Source organism: Coturnix japonica, chromosome 23 (assembly GCF_054131305.1).
Source record: "Coturnix japonica strain WE chromosome 23, WE-NBRP24, whole genome shotgun sequence".
Lineage (NCBI taxonomy): Eukaryota > Metazoa > Chordata > Aves > Galliformes > Phasianidae > Coturnix > Coturnix japonica.
The window spans coordinates 929825-947541 of NC_140685.1; the positions used below are offsets into that span (position 1 = coordinate 929825).

The following is a 17717-nucleotide window of genomic DNA, read 5'->3' on the forward strand; positions in this document are numbered from 1 at the left end:
CCAAGAAACCTGGAACAACTTCTGAATTGCTGTCAGAGACCTGGTGCTCATCTGCAGCACAGGAGAGCTTGTCCAATATTTCGGTAGGGCAGATAACTACTAGCAACTCTCATCAGCAGTTAAAAGTTGTTCTTTTGAGCTTTTAGCTCCCAGCTGAGCTGAGTTTGCAGGCCAAATATTCTGACAGTTGAAGTGGGGGCTGCTCCTCTTGCATGGGCTCTGAGGCCTGATCTCCATCTGCAGATCTGAGCTGGGGTCAGGGCAGGGAAAAACAGGACACTGAGTGCTGGGGATTTGAGGCAGGCTGCCAAATTTAAAAATTTCAGCAAAAACAAACCTGATCTCCAAGCATAACACTCTGAAAAAGCCACACAGTCCTCATTTCCATAGCCCTTGGGGTTTTCCTCCACTTCATCAGGATGTAAACATGGAAGGCACTTGAGCTCTCCCCTCATATGTATCAGAGTCATAATACATCAAATTACAGAGGATTGAGGCCCTGGAAAAACTTTCCCAAGTGAAGAGTGTCTGAAGGCTCCCTTAGCAAACAAGCCCATTTCTGCACTACAAGTACCATCACAGCTGCAAGGTGAACCCAGTGTCAAGAAACTCAGTGCTTCTGCAGTTGCTCTAATAGCTGGTGTTTGGATGAATGCACTGCCAGACTGGCACATCACCTGATTTCTCCTTCCTCCAGGTAAAAGCAGAACTCCACAAGCAGTGGTCCCGCTTCTTGCTGGCAGAACCCTTTGGTCGTAAGCTCTGCTTTCTTGGGCAAAACATCAAATACCTCAGGAAATGTTCACAGAAAGAGAAAAAACAGCACCTCAGCAGCAATCACTTGTTCGTGGAGGTGAGTGAGTCCTGGGGCATGAAGCTCCAGCAGGTACTGGTGAAGGAGAGGGCAGTTCCATGCATGAAACCAGGCCGTGCACTTCCATCTCATCTGCGGGCAAGTGTGTCAGATAGCAGTGAAGAAGTGACCACTGGAGAGACAACTGAGGAGGTGGTCTTTGAAGAAAGTGAAATCTAGAAAGAAGTCCACTAGGACAGCACCTTCCAACAGCCACAGTATTTCGAAAGATCATCTTCTTTCACCTCCAGGCTGCACAGATCTCTGTGATGTGCAACACAGAGAAAAAGCAGTCGTACTTCCTGCCAGTTTCAGCTGTTCCACCTTGACTGACTGGGAGAAAACTGTTCCTAACCCGTGTGGCTGGGGAGGAGGAGGTGCATCAAAAAATCCTTTGGGTTGGCTAATATAGATAATAACATGCTGAGATATACACAAACAACTACTTTCAGGTTAACCCAGATGCATTTTATTTAAGCAAAGGCTTGGGATGAAGCAAATTTTGGCTTGAATGCTTAAGCTTCTTTCCTTATGGTCTAGTGCTGGAAATGTCTATATGAAGTGACAGATCAAAAAGTACTTATTCTTTTCTAAATGCCCAAATGAAACATTTTTGCAGAAGTGTTAATTTTTGTTTTCACACTTTTTCGGAGCAAACCACACATTCTGATCCATATGCACGTTACCCTAACTGTTCTGAAGACATGCGTTATGACTGGCCTAAGTAATGAAACAGATCAGTGGGAAGTGCCGCTTCCACCTTCCCCCTGAGGTACTCAGCATAGATAATGGATAACGGATTGTATTCACATTGAAAGATAATTGTGAAATTTATCCACCAGCATTTAAAATTTCCATTATCATACACAACTCTCCTGAAGACCTGAGGAATTCAGGTTTGTTAATATCTATCTGATGAGCCAGCCTGCAAACTTGCCAACACAAGCCTATGCATCATACTGAAAGGAGAAAGATAAATAAAGATTAGCAAATAATACTTACCTACACCATAAGTCTATACTCTGGGCACGCACACTGTAATTACTGAGCAAGCAGCAAGTTACATAGCATTTGAGCAATTTCAGTTCAAAACTTACCAGTGTTACCCGTTGTGATATACTGATTCTGTGCAGAGGACAGATAAGTTCACTGACAAGTGCCAATCTAGAATACATTTGAACTATTCAATTTCTGGTACTTTTCAAAAAAGTATTTCTTTTATAGTTTTATCAAAGTTAAAAATTTAGTCTCTTTAGTATATGTAGATAACATATTATTAAAAAGTAAATATTTGATCAATATGAAAATATATTCTCAGTTTTGAAGGGCTTTTTTCCTAGAATGTTTGTTTTGCTTATAATATTTTAATGCAACGGATTACAGGCACCTGACACTACATATCTGCTGATGTCTTCTCAAATTTAAAGATTGACTTCTTCCAGAGATTTTTTTTTGTGCTATTAAAAAGCCTTCAGCAGTTTAGAATGCATTTTAGATGGGTGCTAAAAAATGTTAACACTGTAAGAAATTTATTGTATCTCAGTAAAATACCTTTTTACTATAGAGTATTTCTGTTTCCATTTCAAATCTTCACAAATCCTCTGCTATGCTAAGAGTCAAGTTGGTTTGGAGTACATTCATAGTCAGTCCCAAAGTCACACAGAACAGCTGCAAGATGCAGCTGTTTGTAAGCCATGTCATTGAAGTTATCTTCAGGAAAGTATGTGGGAGCTGCCACAGCATCAGGCTACATCTGTCGGCTCAGCTTCTTCTTTTATCATATGCTTTGCATTCAATGGTTATTTTCTCCGTGTACAACTAAATTCTTTCCAGTTTTTAAAAGGGGATTATAAACAGGAGGAGAATCAAGGGTAGACAGTGGTAAAAAGGGTGCCCATTTTACAAGGGTAGACAGTGATAGGACAAGGCGGAATGGCATTAAGCTCAAGGAGGGAAGGTCTAGGTTGGATGTCAATGGGAAGTTCTTCACAGAGTGAGTGGTGAGGTGCTGGAACAGCTGCCCAGAGAGGCATCCCTGGAGGTGTTCAAGGCCAACCTGGGGCCCTGGGCAGTCTGGACTGGTACCAGACCTGGGGTTGGTGGCCCTGCCTGTGGCAGGGGCTGTAACTTGATGATTCTTGGTCCTTTCAACCCAAGCCATCCTGTGATTCTAAAATTTGCCATTTTACCCCATTCAGTTTTTTTTTTTTTTACCTTCTCTGGAGGCAGCACTGATTTTAAGCCCAGCAGAATATGCAGACAACAGCAAGCAGAAGCCTCGGGCTGCTCACCGTCCCTCCAGGACTGCCTTCTTTCCCTTGCATAGATGGGTCACTCTGGGGCTGACTGGGATTCCTGTGTACACAATAATCTTTTTAAACTCCTGATTGATTTCACAGTGTTCCACATAATTTCATTTCTCACAGCAAGATTTTTTCCCTGCCAGGAGGATCATGTTATTGCCAAAGATGGGGAATGGCTTACAGGGATTGTGCAATCCAACTTCATCTGGCCCTAACCACGGGCACCATGTGGACTATATCAGTGGCAGAGATGAAACAGGCTGCCAGAGTTACTCTGGCTTCTTTCTTTCTGGCTTTCTTTCTTTCATTTCACTCCTCACATCCTCTCCTCTGTGCTTCAGGGCTGTTTTTTAGGTCTCTCTGTATAGTGCTTTGGGATAGCAGTCTCATTTGCAGCAGTCCTCTCTTCAGAAATGCAATGAAGCTTAGCAGAGGAGGAGCTGAATGCTGCCTAGCAGGGCTAAATAAAACAAGAAGACAATTTCTCCGGGGCTTATTCTTCAGATTTTTCCTGCCTCTGTTGTTCTGCATCCCCATCTCTTGCAGACAGCCAGAGCATAGGGGTGAGAAAAGCAAAAGGCTTTTTGTATGTACAGCTGTCAATGCGTGGTTCAAGCACACCTGTGTTTGAATTCACAGTGAGCAGAGAACTGGGCCTCACTATGTTTGCATTTTACAGATGATGGCTTCTACCTGAAGCTTTGAAAAAGTCATGTCAGCTCTCCATTCTTCAGTTTGTCCTGTGTGAAATGGAGGTAACCATGATGTCTGGTTGTTCAAAGCAGGTGAATCAGTGCTTCACTCCAACCTGTAGTGTCAGAAATTCATGCAAGAACTGTAAATGTACAAAGACAGGCTAAAACATAGCACTTTTATTTAAGTTTGCTCTAAATTTTGTTGTTTCCAGGCCAATCCTCTTCTGGGTGGCTTGATGCAATTGTAGTAGCATTCTTCTAGTGGCATCCTTAAAGACAGAAGGGGAAGGTATGATGATGACTGTTCAAGATTAGCAGCTATGAGGAGCAGTGAGGCAGCAGTAAAGGCCCAGCATGAGTCCTCTAATCTGTGCCTTATGAACACTAAAACTTTAAGCTTTGAGTATTTGTGAACACAGACAAAAATCTGAGAAAGAGATGCCTCTGCAGCTCAAAAATGGCTGTGTGCTCTGAGCAAAACAGGATCTCTTACTCTGTTCCCTTCACCAGCTGTGCAGAATAGGAAGGAGAACTGAGAAGTTGCCCAGCATAAAAGTTTCACACATTTGAGTGTCAAAGTGTATAAAAATATACTCAAAGCTCCACGGTAGATGAAGTCACAAAGAGTAACTGCCTTTATATTCTTTATAATCAATACAATAAATTGCACTGTAATTACTTCTATATTTGCACAGAGGGAGATGTTGCTTCCTACCTCCCGTTCTTCTACAGTCCAAGAAGTCATGTGCTAGATGTCATTGTCCATGTATGAAGTTTATAGAATGTTATTTTCCACTCCTACCCAGCCTCCCATCACCCAGTAGTGTCATGGAGCTGCTGTGCTTCCTGGGGCTCAGCACCAACAGAACTACCCAGAGGGTTTCCCATCCCTGACCTTTTGGCATCCTGAATCATCAAACTGGCAGGCAGCTGCCCTGCACCACACAGCCCTAACAGCAAAACCTTCACAGATTTTGCCAGGGGGAAGGTTTAGAGGGCTCCCACCGCCAGCAGATTTTGTTGCTGCCTTGTAGCACCACTTATCTGCCAGACAGCAACTGAGAGGTCCCTGCAGCCCTGGAGTGTTCTTGGCTTTTTAATCCCTTATTTCTCTTCTGAGATGTGCTAAGGGGGACTTTGGAATATATTGAATAAAGCCCCTGCAGTCATGGCATCCAGGAGAGCATACTGGGGCTGCCCCTGCTGCTTTGTATGGGGTGGGGGTGGGGATGTGGCCCTGCTAGGGTTAGAATGAGAGCAAGAAGACTGAAGAAGCACTGGAAATGATAAAAGTGAACTTGTGGAGAGCATTTATGGGATTGAATTCTCCAGGAACAGCAGATGTTGTGCAATAACAAAGCAGTGTTCAGAGGGTAAGGGTGCAGGAGTGGATTACTGGCAGGTGGCAGCTGAAGTAATTCGGGGAATAACTGCATCAGCAATTCAAGGAAGAGAAGGCTGTAGATGCCACTGGACAAAAAATGCCTTGAAAAGCAAATGACTGGGGTAGGCAGGGAGGAATATGGCAGCGAGCCATCAGACTGTGGATAGACTACAGAAGGCAAATAGCAGTCTCCCTCATACCAGCATTATGGCAACAAACTAACCTGGAGTTGCAGGTGACATCATTGTGCTTCACAGCTGTTTTCTTCAAAATGCCATGGGAAATTTATGTGAATCCAGAAATCAACTCACAGGAGAAAACATTTGGAATCAAAATACATTTCAGAATAAAGCTTTCATCTCACACCCTCCCTGAGAAACTGGTACTTTCTGGTCACAGACCGAGCCAAGAAACTGGGCTGTATAGTTTTGGCCTATTACAAATTTTTATTTAATTTCACCTTAAATGAATCACAATCCAGCAACATTTCTGACAGAAAAGATAAGGGGCAGTAAAAAGAGTTCCTGAAGCCTGAACTTGTAAGCAATGGAGGACTGCAGCCATATTGCAGAGTATAGATCAAATATACGCAAGCAGCTGATTCAGAAAGCATTCTCGTCTCTTGCAGAGAGCAGAAGCAAATGACAGTCTTAAAGCATTTGCTAAGTCTACAAAAAATCATAGGTCTATAAATACAACAACTATAATTTATGCTGTAGCTGCAGGAGACTGAATGTCCACTTTTCAGCTTTATAAAACAGGAAGTCAACATAAATCAGAGCTAGAAGTTCTCATCTACTTTCAGGGATCTGAAGGGGAAAAAAAAACCCAACCATAAACAGAGCATGCAGTGTAACCAGCGAATCTGAACTGTTTGTCTCCACAATAAATACTTCACAAGTGCGTTTGTAATTTTTTCTTTTATTTGTATAAGGGCTGAGACAGTAATTTAGACAAGAAAGATTCTTTGAGTAAGAAATGTGTCATTAGTATGCCTATGGTTTGACTTCCAAAAGAAGAACCTGACTCCCAAAAGTTCATTCGTGTGTGGTCAGATTTAGTGTAAGGTCTACAAACAGCCCTCCCTGGACCATCATGTTTTGACCTTTAGTTCAGAAACTGTAATAGTATTTAATAAAACCATGCAAGAGCAATGGTAGTTGGCACCTGTATAGCTGTATAGCAAACCTGGAAAGAATACTAGAGATGCATTCAGCTATTTGTATTAATTTTGCGTGTTTTGCTTTTAAGGGCCTTATAAAGGGCATGTCAGTAAAACCTTGCTAACACCTTCAGACTATTTTGCTGATAGAGGAAGTTTTCTGTTATTCATTTGATTCCCAGAATTGGTGATGACTGCTCCTATTCTATGATCTTGTATGAATTACTCCACAAGCACTGCAAATCACTGTGGGCATCTCTGCCTGTCTGCAAACTGATTTGTTTCTCTGTCCATCATAAGCCGTGCAGAAAAGAGTTGTCTCCTCTTGTGCTTTTCCAGTGACGGTGGATGAAAACAGGTGAATCCTGGAAGACCGACTTTTTATACAGTCTGACAGTGATACAAGTTTTAAACTGAAAGAGGGAAGATTTATGTTAGATATGTGGAAGAAAATCTTTACGCAGAGGCAGTGGGGCCCTGGCACTGCTGCCCAATGAGCTGTGGGTGCCCCATCCCTGAGTGTGCTCAAGGCCATGGATCCGCACTGGGCAGCCTGAGCTGGAGGGGCAGGCAGCCCATGGCAAGGGCAGTTGGGCCAGGGGTGGGCTCTGAGATCCCTTCCAACCCAACCATGCTGTGACTGGCTTTTGTCCTCCACTCAACAGGCAAAAGAGAGGGAGGGAGGAAGGGAGGGAGGGAGGCAGGCAAGAAGGAAGGAATGCAGGAAGGCAATAAACAAACAAACAAACAAACAAACAAATGAATAAATAAATGATTTGGAGATGAAGGCTGAGCCACAGTACTGGAAACAATGCAGCTGCCGGTGTGGTGCTGCCCTCTGCTGACCATACCACACATCAAAATTGTACAGAAAAGGATGGTTAGAAACGTCTCCTCCTTTTTTCCATTCCAAGTCAGGATACCCAGCAAGACTATAAATTCTAGCAGAAAACGAGGATGAGTCAATATGACAACAGTATGAGATATTAACAGGCAGGCAGCTGACACATGCAGTTAAGATGCATGGCTTGTTGTGCTTCTAGCCCTGTGCCTGCACATGCTCCATCACCAGTCCTGACAACAGAGCTGGTGATCTCAGCACAGCTGCAGCTTTCTCAGTCTGAACCACAGTAAGACAAAAACAGACACACTGCCATCCAGTGTAACAGACAGAAACATGCACTCCAGAAACCAAAACCTGCAGTTCTAGAGGAAGAAATGGCCTGGAACAGTGAGGGAGAGCCAAAGGGCTCCCCCTTTCAGGTATTCCCAGGGCTCCCCTCAGGGAGCAGATGTCCTGCAGGGAACTATCTGTGGGAAAGCTATAGCGGGCACACCACCTCCTATCATTTAAAAATAAAAACCTAGCAGCATTTTCCTCATGTTTATAAGAATTCTCAGAATTGTGTTGGGTCTTATTTCTGTTAGTGGGGCCAGTAGGTCAATGCTGCCCTTGAAGGGGCTGGGCACATCCCACCTGGGCACACAGGTGCATCCTGTCCAGACACGGCAGCACAGGACACGTGGTGTTCTCAAGTTGCCTCACAACTAAACTGCTCTGAAATGAACTGCCTTCATTAAGACTGAGTCTGCAGGGACGCAGGAAAAACACACTAACAGAACAAAGGCTATGTGAAAAGCTGCACCCATAGCAGGACCTGGCTCAAACTTCTGGAGCGTGCGCAGCTCTGATTTCCATCTAAATATTTACAATTTTTAAGTATTTATCTAGTAAGTTCAAGATTGTATTGTGGATAAGAGAAACAGCTAACCTTGTAAACTGAACTGATGGGATTTTATTTACAATTATTTATTACTACTGAAGCATTAGGTAACAGTTTGAGGTATTAAGTATGCATTAGTTCCAAAATGTTCTGAAATCAAATCCCTTCACCAATGTCCCTCCAGCTTTCTTTCTGCTTCTGAGGAATGTGAGAGGATCAAAGGCAGAGTGTGAAATCCAGACTGATTTAATTACTGCCTTGGTTGCAAAATACCAGCACAGGTGTTCTTGTGCAAAATGGGTGTAAAAAACTCTGCCCTTTGCCATCCAGGATCCAGGTCCTGCAGCATCTCTAAGAGCACCACAACAGCACAGCAAATACATTATCTCCCCACCTCTGGTTTCAAAGTTCTATCATAGCCCTCCATGCTTGAAAACGTTCTCTGCTGATAAGGTGCAATGAAATCCATTGTATCAGGAAGAGTACTGCTATGAAAACCAAGCTTCATGTGGAACTTCCTCAGCATCGTACCTCTCTCTTCCTTTTCTGAGCGCAGAGAACTCTGCAACTACTTACCACATCCATTTTTAAGTTGTTTCTGTCACTAGCAATTCCTGCATTCCTTTCACAAGCACATCATGTATCTGCAGGGGCAGCATTCTGCAGGTAGGTGAAGAAAATAAGTTTTTAAAGGAGTTCAGCACTGGAAGAGTTCTTAGGAGAAAGCTCCACTGAGGATTAAGAGATGTGCAGATAATGCCTTTACTTCCAAGGCTGCTGTGTTGCTGGGAAAGCATGCTCATGTTCTGTAGAGCTGCTGACACCTCCTTGTTCTTTGCTACAGTCTCCAGCAGTATTACTCATCAGAGACGTAAGAATTTATATTAACAATTGACAAGTGTCTTGAAATAAACTTCAAGGCACATGTGGAACCTGCAGATGAAGGACTGGATGTACAAGACTTATAGACCATGTAAGTCATGTCTATTTTTTCACAATGATCCATTAGTTAGCCTATCAAACCCACTTAGTGGCGTTAAAACTGGTTTCAAAATAAAAATGAAACTTTGGCAACTGAGTATCTGAGTATCGTGCAAAGGTCTGAAAAGGATATGGACAAACAGACTATACCCTACTGATGTGTGAATTCAAGCCTAATCAAAGTAGCAAATGTGCACGTGGCACCCCGAACGTACTCTGATATTAAAGGTAGAAGAAAAAGCACGCTAGTAAAGACAATTCCATGCTCAATATTTCTCTGTACAGTTTATTTTACAGGAGATGAGATGAGCACTGTGGTGCATATAAACTTGCAGTACAACATAGCAAAATACAGTTTAACCATATGAAATAGTTTTACAGAAAGACAGAAAATATGTAGAGGAAATGCCTTCAACATTGAAGGACAAGATCCGTAACTGACATCAAGTATCCTCCACCAAACTCTGCCAGTTCACCCAAGCTGAAGATCTGCCCCTTATATCTTTCTTGCATTCAATTCCTTCAGTTTGGTGATTCCTTCATGCACCCTTATGAAACAAAACCCATCCTATAATTTGCACAACGACCCAAGATTTACTAATTACCCAGATAGAGGCTGCATGATACATAAACTATTTTAAGGGGCCCTGTAAGCCAGAATTTATGGAAAGTTATAAAATATCAGTTAAATGTCTTTAAGAAGTAGTCATTAGTATTGTCAAAAGACAACTTTTCTAAAAGTTTATAAAGTATTTAGCAAATTACACAAAATGAACCAAATAGGCAACCTTATTTTAGTAGAAAACTGTTTAACTGTATGAGTGGTGACCTGGCCTACCTTTGAATCCATACTGCTGGAATGTCTGCAAAACCGTTTGGTAGAATCTTCCTTGTCTTGTGCTGCCAGAAAGGAATTTAGGAGAAGAAAAGATTTGCCCAATACTACTACCTGCTTATTTCCATAATGGACAGAAGTTGTTGTCCATAAAGCGTGTTTCTGCCATAGTGCAGTAACAGAGTAGTAAATGAATATCAAAATTCCTGATGCTACTTTGAAAATCTCTATCACCACATCAAAAACTATCCAAAGGAACACAGGATTTCACAATGAGCATTCCAAAATTTGAATGACTAAAACTGTCATGTCATGCAGACAGGAGATCCCTGAAATCATTCAGCTTTATAGACTTCCAGTACCAGACAAAACTGTTTTAAGTAACTGCTTTAAAGAAGAATTATGGTTTGCTTTTACAAAACAAAACTAGTTAAATCTCAAATGCCACTTACTCATCTATTTTTATGCAGAATTCTTATTCTACTGAGACCCCCATATGGAAGGATGTATCAGCAAATGAAGTTCCTCAAAGCAGTTACTTCTAAGTTTATTATGGCTTAACATTTCCTACTCCATTTTCAGCACTGAGAATTTGTGACAACTATGTTAGATTGCAAATGATTAGTGAGATCAAGGCAGGTCTGTGGGTATGCGGATACCCTAAAAAGAGTGCACAGTGCAGAACGAAGAAGGAGGGTTGGGAATCCTGCACGGCTCAGTGTATACCGGCTGCTCCTGAGTTCTGAAAATTCATAGGGTGAATCTGTGTATTTTATATGGTTATAGCAGGTACAATTTAAATAGGCACTTCAAGGGGAACTACTGGATGAATTTTGGTAGGGTTGTGATAGAAGTCATTGCTCAGTTATTTGTGAAATCAGTAGCCTTGAAAGACCACATATATTCAAAATGAAGGTCTTGTGCACTCCTGAACCTGAATACACCAGCTGAAAAGCTTTTGTTTTGAATATCCACTGAGTTTGTCTCGTGTGATACACCTGGAACAATTTAACTTAATGTAAGCAGAGGGAGTTAAATTTGAATGTTTCAAATTTATACATATTTTTTCTGTAATTGTTACGCTATTATTATAAGACAATTTATGAAGATCAGGCAAAACATTAAAGCAAAAGAGATGTTCTGTGAGCATCTTGGAAAGTGCTATATCTCAGTAATGGAGTGGTGGGTACAGTAACAATGAAGAAATAAGAACTGACTGATGCACTTTTATGTGATTCACATCTACCATTAGATAAAGTAACAGATATTATTTTAAAACAACAGTTCTTAAGAAAAGACAAGGACTTCTGATGTGAAAGATGACATTGCCATTGTGCAACAGAAAGACTGCATGTTCCAAACTCCTGGAGAACACTGGCACGCCAGGCTTGATGCAGCCTGGTTTACAGCCAGCTCAGTGCAGTGGCACGGGACATGATGCTATTGGCAAATCCAAAAAACATTCTTCAGTCATCACTGTGGTGTTGCCACCTACTGGCTTCCTGCAGGCACAACCAGGTGCTGGCCAGAGAGCCCTTAGGACACTTAACAAAATTCAGAGAGAGGAGCCTGTTACTGCAGCCAGGAGGGCTCTGAGGGAAATGAGTGCCTAGTTGAGAAGCTCAACTTTCACCGGGGCAGTTAAATATTTTATCAGCTTCCATGTTCATTGCAATTTGTCTGTGACTACTGTCCACCTGGTTAAGTGGGACCAATAGGCTCTTCTGTGAACTGTTAATGCCTCCACCATGCACTGAAGGACATCAGACAGCTACTCCTGATCACTGTATGAGTTCAGGAGGAATGCCCAGATAGCAAGAATTATTCACAGCAATGCTTTGGTAAACACAGCCTCTGGGACTTCATTCTCCTGTATCAACACATGCTGAATAGCAAAAAGCCTACGGATGTTCCGGTGAACAGGAAACAACACACTGCTCTTCTAGGACAACAAAGTCTGAACCTCATCTCTAGGAACATGTCCAGCAGGCTATACTAGTGCAAAACAATATGCTGGCTATTACAAAATAACAAATAGTTGTTTTTCTTCTGTTCAGAATAAAGTAAACAACTGATCACACCAAGTCACATCTACTCACTCCAGGGGTGCCTTACAGGTGCTGGTTGGGATTTCTAAGGTGCTTCATTGTGAAGGATCCACCTGGGTAAGCAATGCTCTTTTTCTGCCTATCTGTGACTACAGAAAGGGATGGTCAGAGCCTCTTTTTAATTTGGGATTTGGATCATTTGGAGTGCAACAGGAGAGCTGTCAGCTCGTGCTCCAGAGACGTGCTCCAACCCCAGCCTACAGTGTCACTCACAGAGCTGCTGAGAACAGCATACAACAGCTGTACGCATTAAATATTTGAGAATCTCTATTTCCTTATATATGTATTTCCTTATATAAGTATTTCCTTATATGTGTACTGAAAGACTAAGAAAAAAAAGAAAAGAAAATGTTTGTGCATTTCTAATCAGTAGCCTGATTTTCAAAGTCTTTATTATCACCCATGCACACAATCTTCACCTCCTAGAAACCTCTGAGTGCTGAGCACTTCCAAACAGAAGGTCAAAAGAAGAGTGCACATTTCTACATAAAGACTATTTCCAGCAAGTATTTGAAGGATGATGTAAAAAAAGATGCAAGTGTAAAGACATTTTGAGAAGGTCTGGGCATTTAGGACTTTTACCAGCATAATGTAAATGCTTCCCATGGATGCTTTATAGAAATCTCCTGCTAGAAAAAAAAGAAAAAGAAAAGTAAGACTTGCATGCAACTCACCATCCAAAGATAGCTATATTTGCTGTCACTACAGCATGGGGTTGCAATAAACCATGAACTGTTAACTCTGCAACACAAAACTCAGGGTGTATAAAGTGCAAAGAAAAGCAGGGAACAAGTTTTCATGCTACCTGTTACACATGAATTTCAAAATATACTTTAGCTGTTCAACGTGGAGGGAACCCAGCTACTAAACAGTAGCTCTGACAGGGTTGCAGAGGGTAGAAAGTACTCTGAGAATGCAGACAGGATTCCGATGTCTTTCAATGCTGTTACCATCTTTCAACTTCTAAAAAAATAAATTAAAACCATTCTTAAAGATCTCAGTATTAAATAATAGGTTTCCTACAAGAGAACAACTGCAGTCCTTCAACAGAAGTCCACAGAATCATGGAACATCTGAAGTTGGATGAGAGTCACCAGGATCAACATACAGAAGCAAGTAGCAGACATGGGTTACGGACATTAGAGAATCTGCAGCAGGTTGGAAATCTGAGAATTTAGTGTGTAAGAGAATACCCCAAGGAAAGACTTAAAAAAAGGACTTCCTATTGAGTTAACAGTGGCTTGAGCCAGAAAATAGAACATACAGGCAGGCTGAAACAAACAATGAATAAAATGTCAGCATTCTGTTAGGAAGCTGAGGTTACAGTTGCATAAAACTTCATCTGTTCTGACTGACAACACTCAAAGGATTCAAAGCCATGGGAGTTCATGAAGTCCTCTAGCTCAGACAAGAGCTCAAAAGCTCTGGTTGAAGAAGAGATCAATCACTGGGAAACCAGGGGCTTGACAGCATGAGACCAGAACATCACTACACCACTTGGGTAGAGAGAGAACTGCACAGGACAGGCAGTGATCCAAAACTCAGGCAGCTTCAAAAACACCAGGGCAAGGAGGCCTGCGAGATGGGAGTCAGAGGCAAATTCCCATGAACAGCACTTCTTTAGGTAAAAACAATCCATGCTGATCAAAAGCCCATTTTCTGCTCTGTGACCAAGGAGCCATGTGAAGATGCAAGACAGACACACCAAAGCACAAAGAAGTGTATTATTTGCAGTGAGTCAAACAGTGAAAACTTGTATGATGTGTGTACTTGCCTGACAAAAAAGAAAAGAATGAACACCTGGGCTCAGGACCTATAGAGGCAAGAGAATTATTTTGCCGTTTCTATTTATCAGTTACACTGAAACATCCTCACGCTTTCACATGCACTTTGCATCATAACATGAAGCTTGATCTTGGTCTAGAGAAGTAAAGACTGGTTACAACTGCTTTTTTTGCAGTTTACCAGGAGATGAATAAAGAAATGCTGAAACTCCCAGAATCACCTGTTAGGAACAAAAACACCACTACTAGTTTTAAAGATGCAGTCCATTCAGAAACACCAGGTCTCCAGCACTCCCTGATATGCCTCACATTGTCCACAATCCATCAGTCAGAGAATGCAATGGGCAAAGTATCACTGATCCCACTTCCTGCAGAGTGATACCATGAAGGTGTATCACTCCCAGGAAATAAATTTACAAGCAGTAGCAAAACACTCCTAATACTTTCACCAGCTAGAAAATTATTGTCTTATTGTAAAGGAAGCATTTCATTAACTGCAGAGAAGTTCCATGTGAGAATTTGCTGGGTATAATAAAAGCAAGCAGCAGCTAGATGAAAGTGCACTCCTCGTGTTTTGGAAGAAAAAAAAAGCAGATACAGACTCCACCAAAATTATCATTCTGTGCAGCTTATGCTTTCCTGCAACATTTCAAACAGATCAAATAGTAGAAGCAGGAAAACTGTCTAGAAATAATGTAATTAAAACCTAACAAAAGCAACAAACCCCCATTAGTCAGAAAATTCAACTGAGAAAGCAGCTTAAGAATGCCTTAGAAGAGGAATCAAAAGAAATTTCAGTCCTGAGAGAAAAGTGCTAATGGACAGCATTTCCAGCCCCAAACAGGTAAAATGATAAAAATCAGGGGGGGGGGGGGGAAAGTGAGGAAAAAATAAACTGTAATTGCTAACAGAGTATTTAATGTATTTAATAAGGAAAATACCATATAAAGTGCATGACTAGCTTGCTTTTGTAATCCAACCACGAGTGCGATGACAGGTCATCAAGATTGCTCATTCAAATTTGCAACATGGCTTAGAATACAGTGGTCAACCTTAGATACATAAGTACATCACTAAATTTTGGACACTGTAGTTTGGAAAGCCCACCACACATTTGTGGTTTAAGGAAAACAAAAAACAAACAAAAAATACCTGCCCTCCAAAGTGCATGGCAGAGACAGCAGTACACATCAGTATGCCAGTAAGAATCATACTGAGGACAGAGTGTAAATGAACAGGAAGACTGAAAAAGACAAATTAGCACAAAACCTCCCCATTCAAGCAGAACAGGAGGTGAGGGAAGAGTGTGTAGTCTTACTGAGCTCAAGGACTGAGAGACACTTAGGCAAACCATGTTTCAAGTATCAGCATGCTGGGTGCTTCCAACACCAAGAATAAAATTACAGCTGCAAATTCTGAAGTGCGTAACAAAAGTGCAGTATAAGAGGTGTCAGCTCTAACAATCAATAACACCAGGAACAATGATCCTAAGCATGCAACAGTCACAACACTGGACCTGCCAACATGCAAAGGTTTATAAAGCTAGTGACATAGCAGAGAAAGGAGCTGAAGAGATGGCAAGATGGGAATAACTCAGGTAAATAAAAGGTGTCCAGCCTTTTTTCTGTGAATCTATACTAGTAAAGAAATGGTGGGGAAAGAACAAAAGGAACAACAGGAAACCGCAAGTTCGAAATGACAAGCCAGAAAAATAATCACTTGCAGCAATATTTAAAAGGTACTTCAGATCAGACTTCTCTGCATCTCAGCTTGTATTTGTAAGGATTAATTCTCAGTGAACTTCCCACAGCACAATAATTTGAGACTGGTGAAGAAAAACCTAAAAGAGTGACAAAGGAAAGACAAAAGTTTCATACCAGGGAAAAAGGAATGTTAACAATGAGATAAAAATGGAATGAAAATGTGGATCAAACAAAATAACATTGTTCAGGAAACAGCAGCTCACACCACAGTACAAAGGAAAGGCCGCAGTGGTGAGAGTGAAGGTTTCACAGACTCACAGAATGGTTGAGTTTGGAAATGACTTCTAAAGATCGTATGGTCAAAACCCACTGTTCAAGCAAGGTCACCCAGGGCACTGGTCCAAGACCATACCCAGGCAGATACGAGATCTCCAAGAGGGACTTTCTGCTGGAATTGAAGAGTCTTGAGTAAGAGAAACTGGAAAACAGATTAACAGCAACACTCTGAAATAACAGTGTGAGAAGAAAATACCTTTTGAAAACCAGTCTCCAAATTACACAACCCTGTAACAGGAGCTGTGCTGAACTTTTGGTAGTTTGCACTATAGATAAGAACAGAGAAACTAGTAGGAATCTGATTCAGAAATGCTGGGCACCTATATCTACACCTGATGCAGTCTAGAATCACACTTTGGCACTTTTGAAAATCAGGCTATAAAAAGATAAAAGTCACAATTTATCTAGACAAATTTGGTAAATAAATATAGCTAAAGGCTCTGATATTCACCTGAAGAAAACAACAAAGAGCAATTTAAATCTAGATCCCAAATAAAATGTTTAATAAGCAGAAAGCTTTAGAACAACTCATTTATTCTTTGTTATGCAACCTCCTTTTGTCACTGAGGGGGCACTCCAACAGCTAATGAGGTAGGTACAGCACAACCAAATCTTTCCTGTTAAATAACAGGGATGGTAACACTTTACAGATTGGCCTAGCACAAAAACAATGAAAATGGGTTTATATATCCCTGAGAGGGAGTATAAAACAGGGAGGAGTCTTCTCCATAGGTATTTCCAAAGGGCCACTGTGGGAAACTATGTTATATGAAATAAATGTATTCATACAACATTAATGCAAGATATGTATGTTTAACTGATGGCGGAGCCAGAAAAGTTTATTGACATGTCTGTAGTTATGAAAGCAGTCAGTGACAGGCCTGGGATTCTTGAGCAGCACTTCCTTGCCTCCTGCACTGTGTTTGGTTACCTACTTGCTTGCTGGCCAGAAGCGCACTGAGTGGTTGTTCTAACATAATATATACGATAGTCATGCAAGGGATGTAGCACAAAAGTCACTGAAGACCAGAGCTCTCTCTGTACCAGAAAGTAGATTTCTTCTGGAAGCTGAGTGCAATTGGGAACCTCTGGTGGAAAGCACAGATCTATTTTCTTCACCCTGGAATGTTTGGTGCTTAAGGCTTAGCACAACAAGGACCATTTTTATGACTAAATTTAACAGACAGCCTATACAGGCATAAATTACAAGGTGTCTGGTAGTGGAACAGCCTTTGCCCTACGCTCTTCTGACCCCTAAAAAAACAACCCATTAGCCTGGTTAATTCAGCGGGCTCATCACAGCTGTAAGAACAGCCTAGATTTCCATGTCCACAGGCCGAATATCTCCAGTTTTGTGTTCTTTTACCCACAGTTCCCTGTCTTTGGCAGGATCCACTTTCCGAAGCAGCTGATCAACAAGCTCTACTGTCTGAAATGAACAAAACAAGAATTAAAAAGTCAAGGGTGCATTTCAGGCAGAGACAGTCATCGCTCTAAACTGTGTAACAGCTATGAGCACGCCTATGTGACATCTGCAGACAACTGAGAACTACATGCACTTGAGACAACAACAGCCAGAATGGGAAGCAGGCTTGCCATGCCAGGCAGAGACAAGCTTCCTGCACCAGGCACTGGCTAGTCCAACTTCAGACTCTTATTCTGGAAACTATACCTTGCATCAAATAAAACCAAGCAGTACAGGTCAGCATACACTCCGTGCATTTTAATATTTGAAAACTAGACAGTTTTTTTTGACTTTTTAAATGAAAAAAATATAAATACATGTACTCCCTCCTCCAACAGTGAAATTGTGTATTTACCATTTTTTCTTTGCAAGAATAAACAATTT

General features: G+C 41.5%; 2 protein-coding genes across 7 annotated transcripts in view; one reads left to right on the forward strand and one right to left on the reverse strand.

Annotated features, from left to right (window-relative positions):
- The window catches only part of GLP2R (glucagon like peptide 2 receptor), a 46839-nt gene extending 32369 nt beyond the window's left edge, over nt 1–14470 (forward strand). Inside the window, exon 13 of the mRNA XM_015879515.3 lies at nt 698–14470. Within this exon, the coding sequence (XP_015735001.3) occupies nt 698–1033 (336 nt within the window). The 3' untranslated portion in view covers nt 1034–14470. The remainder of the gene's footprint in view (nt 1–697) is intronic.
- Nucleotides 9361–17717, reverse strand: part of GAS7 (growth arrest specific 7) — a 106408-nt gene continuing 98051 nt past the window's right edge. For all 6 annotated transcript variants that reach the window (XR_014936695.1, XM_015879888.2, XM_015879887.3 and 3 more), the window contains one exon: nt 9361–17297. Coding sequence is in view for 5 of the 6 variants with exons in the window: in XM_015879888.2 (XP_015735374.1) it covers nt 17184–17297 (114 nt within the window). In the remaining variant the exon portion in view is untranslated. The remainder of the gene's footprint in view (nt 17298–17717) is intronic.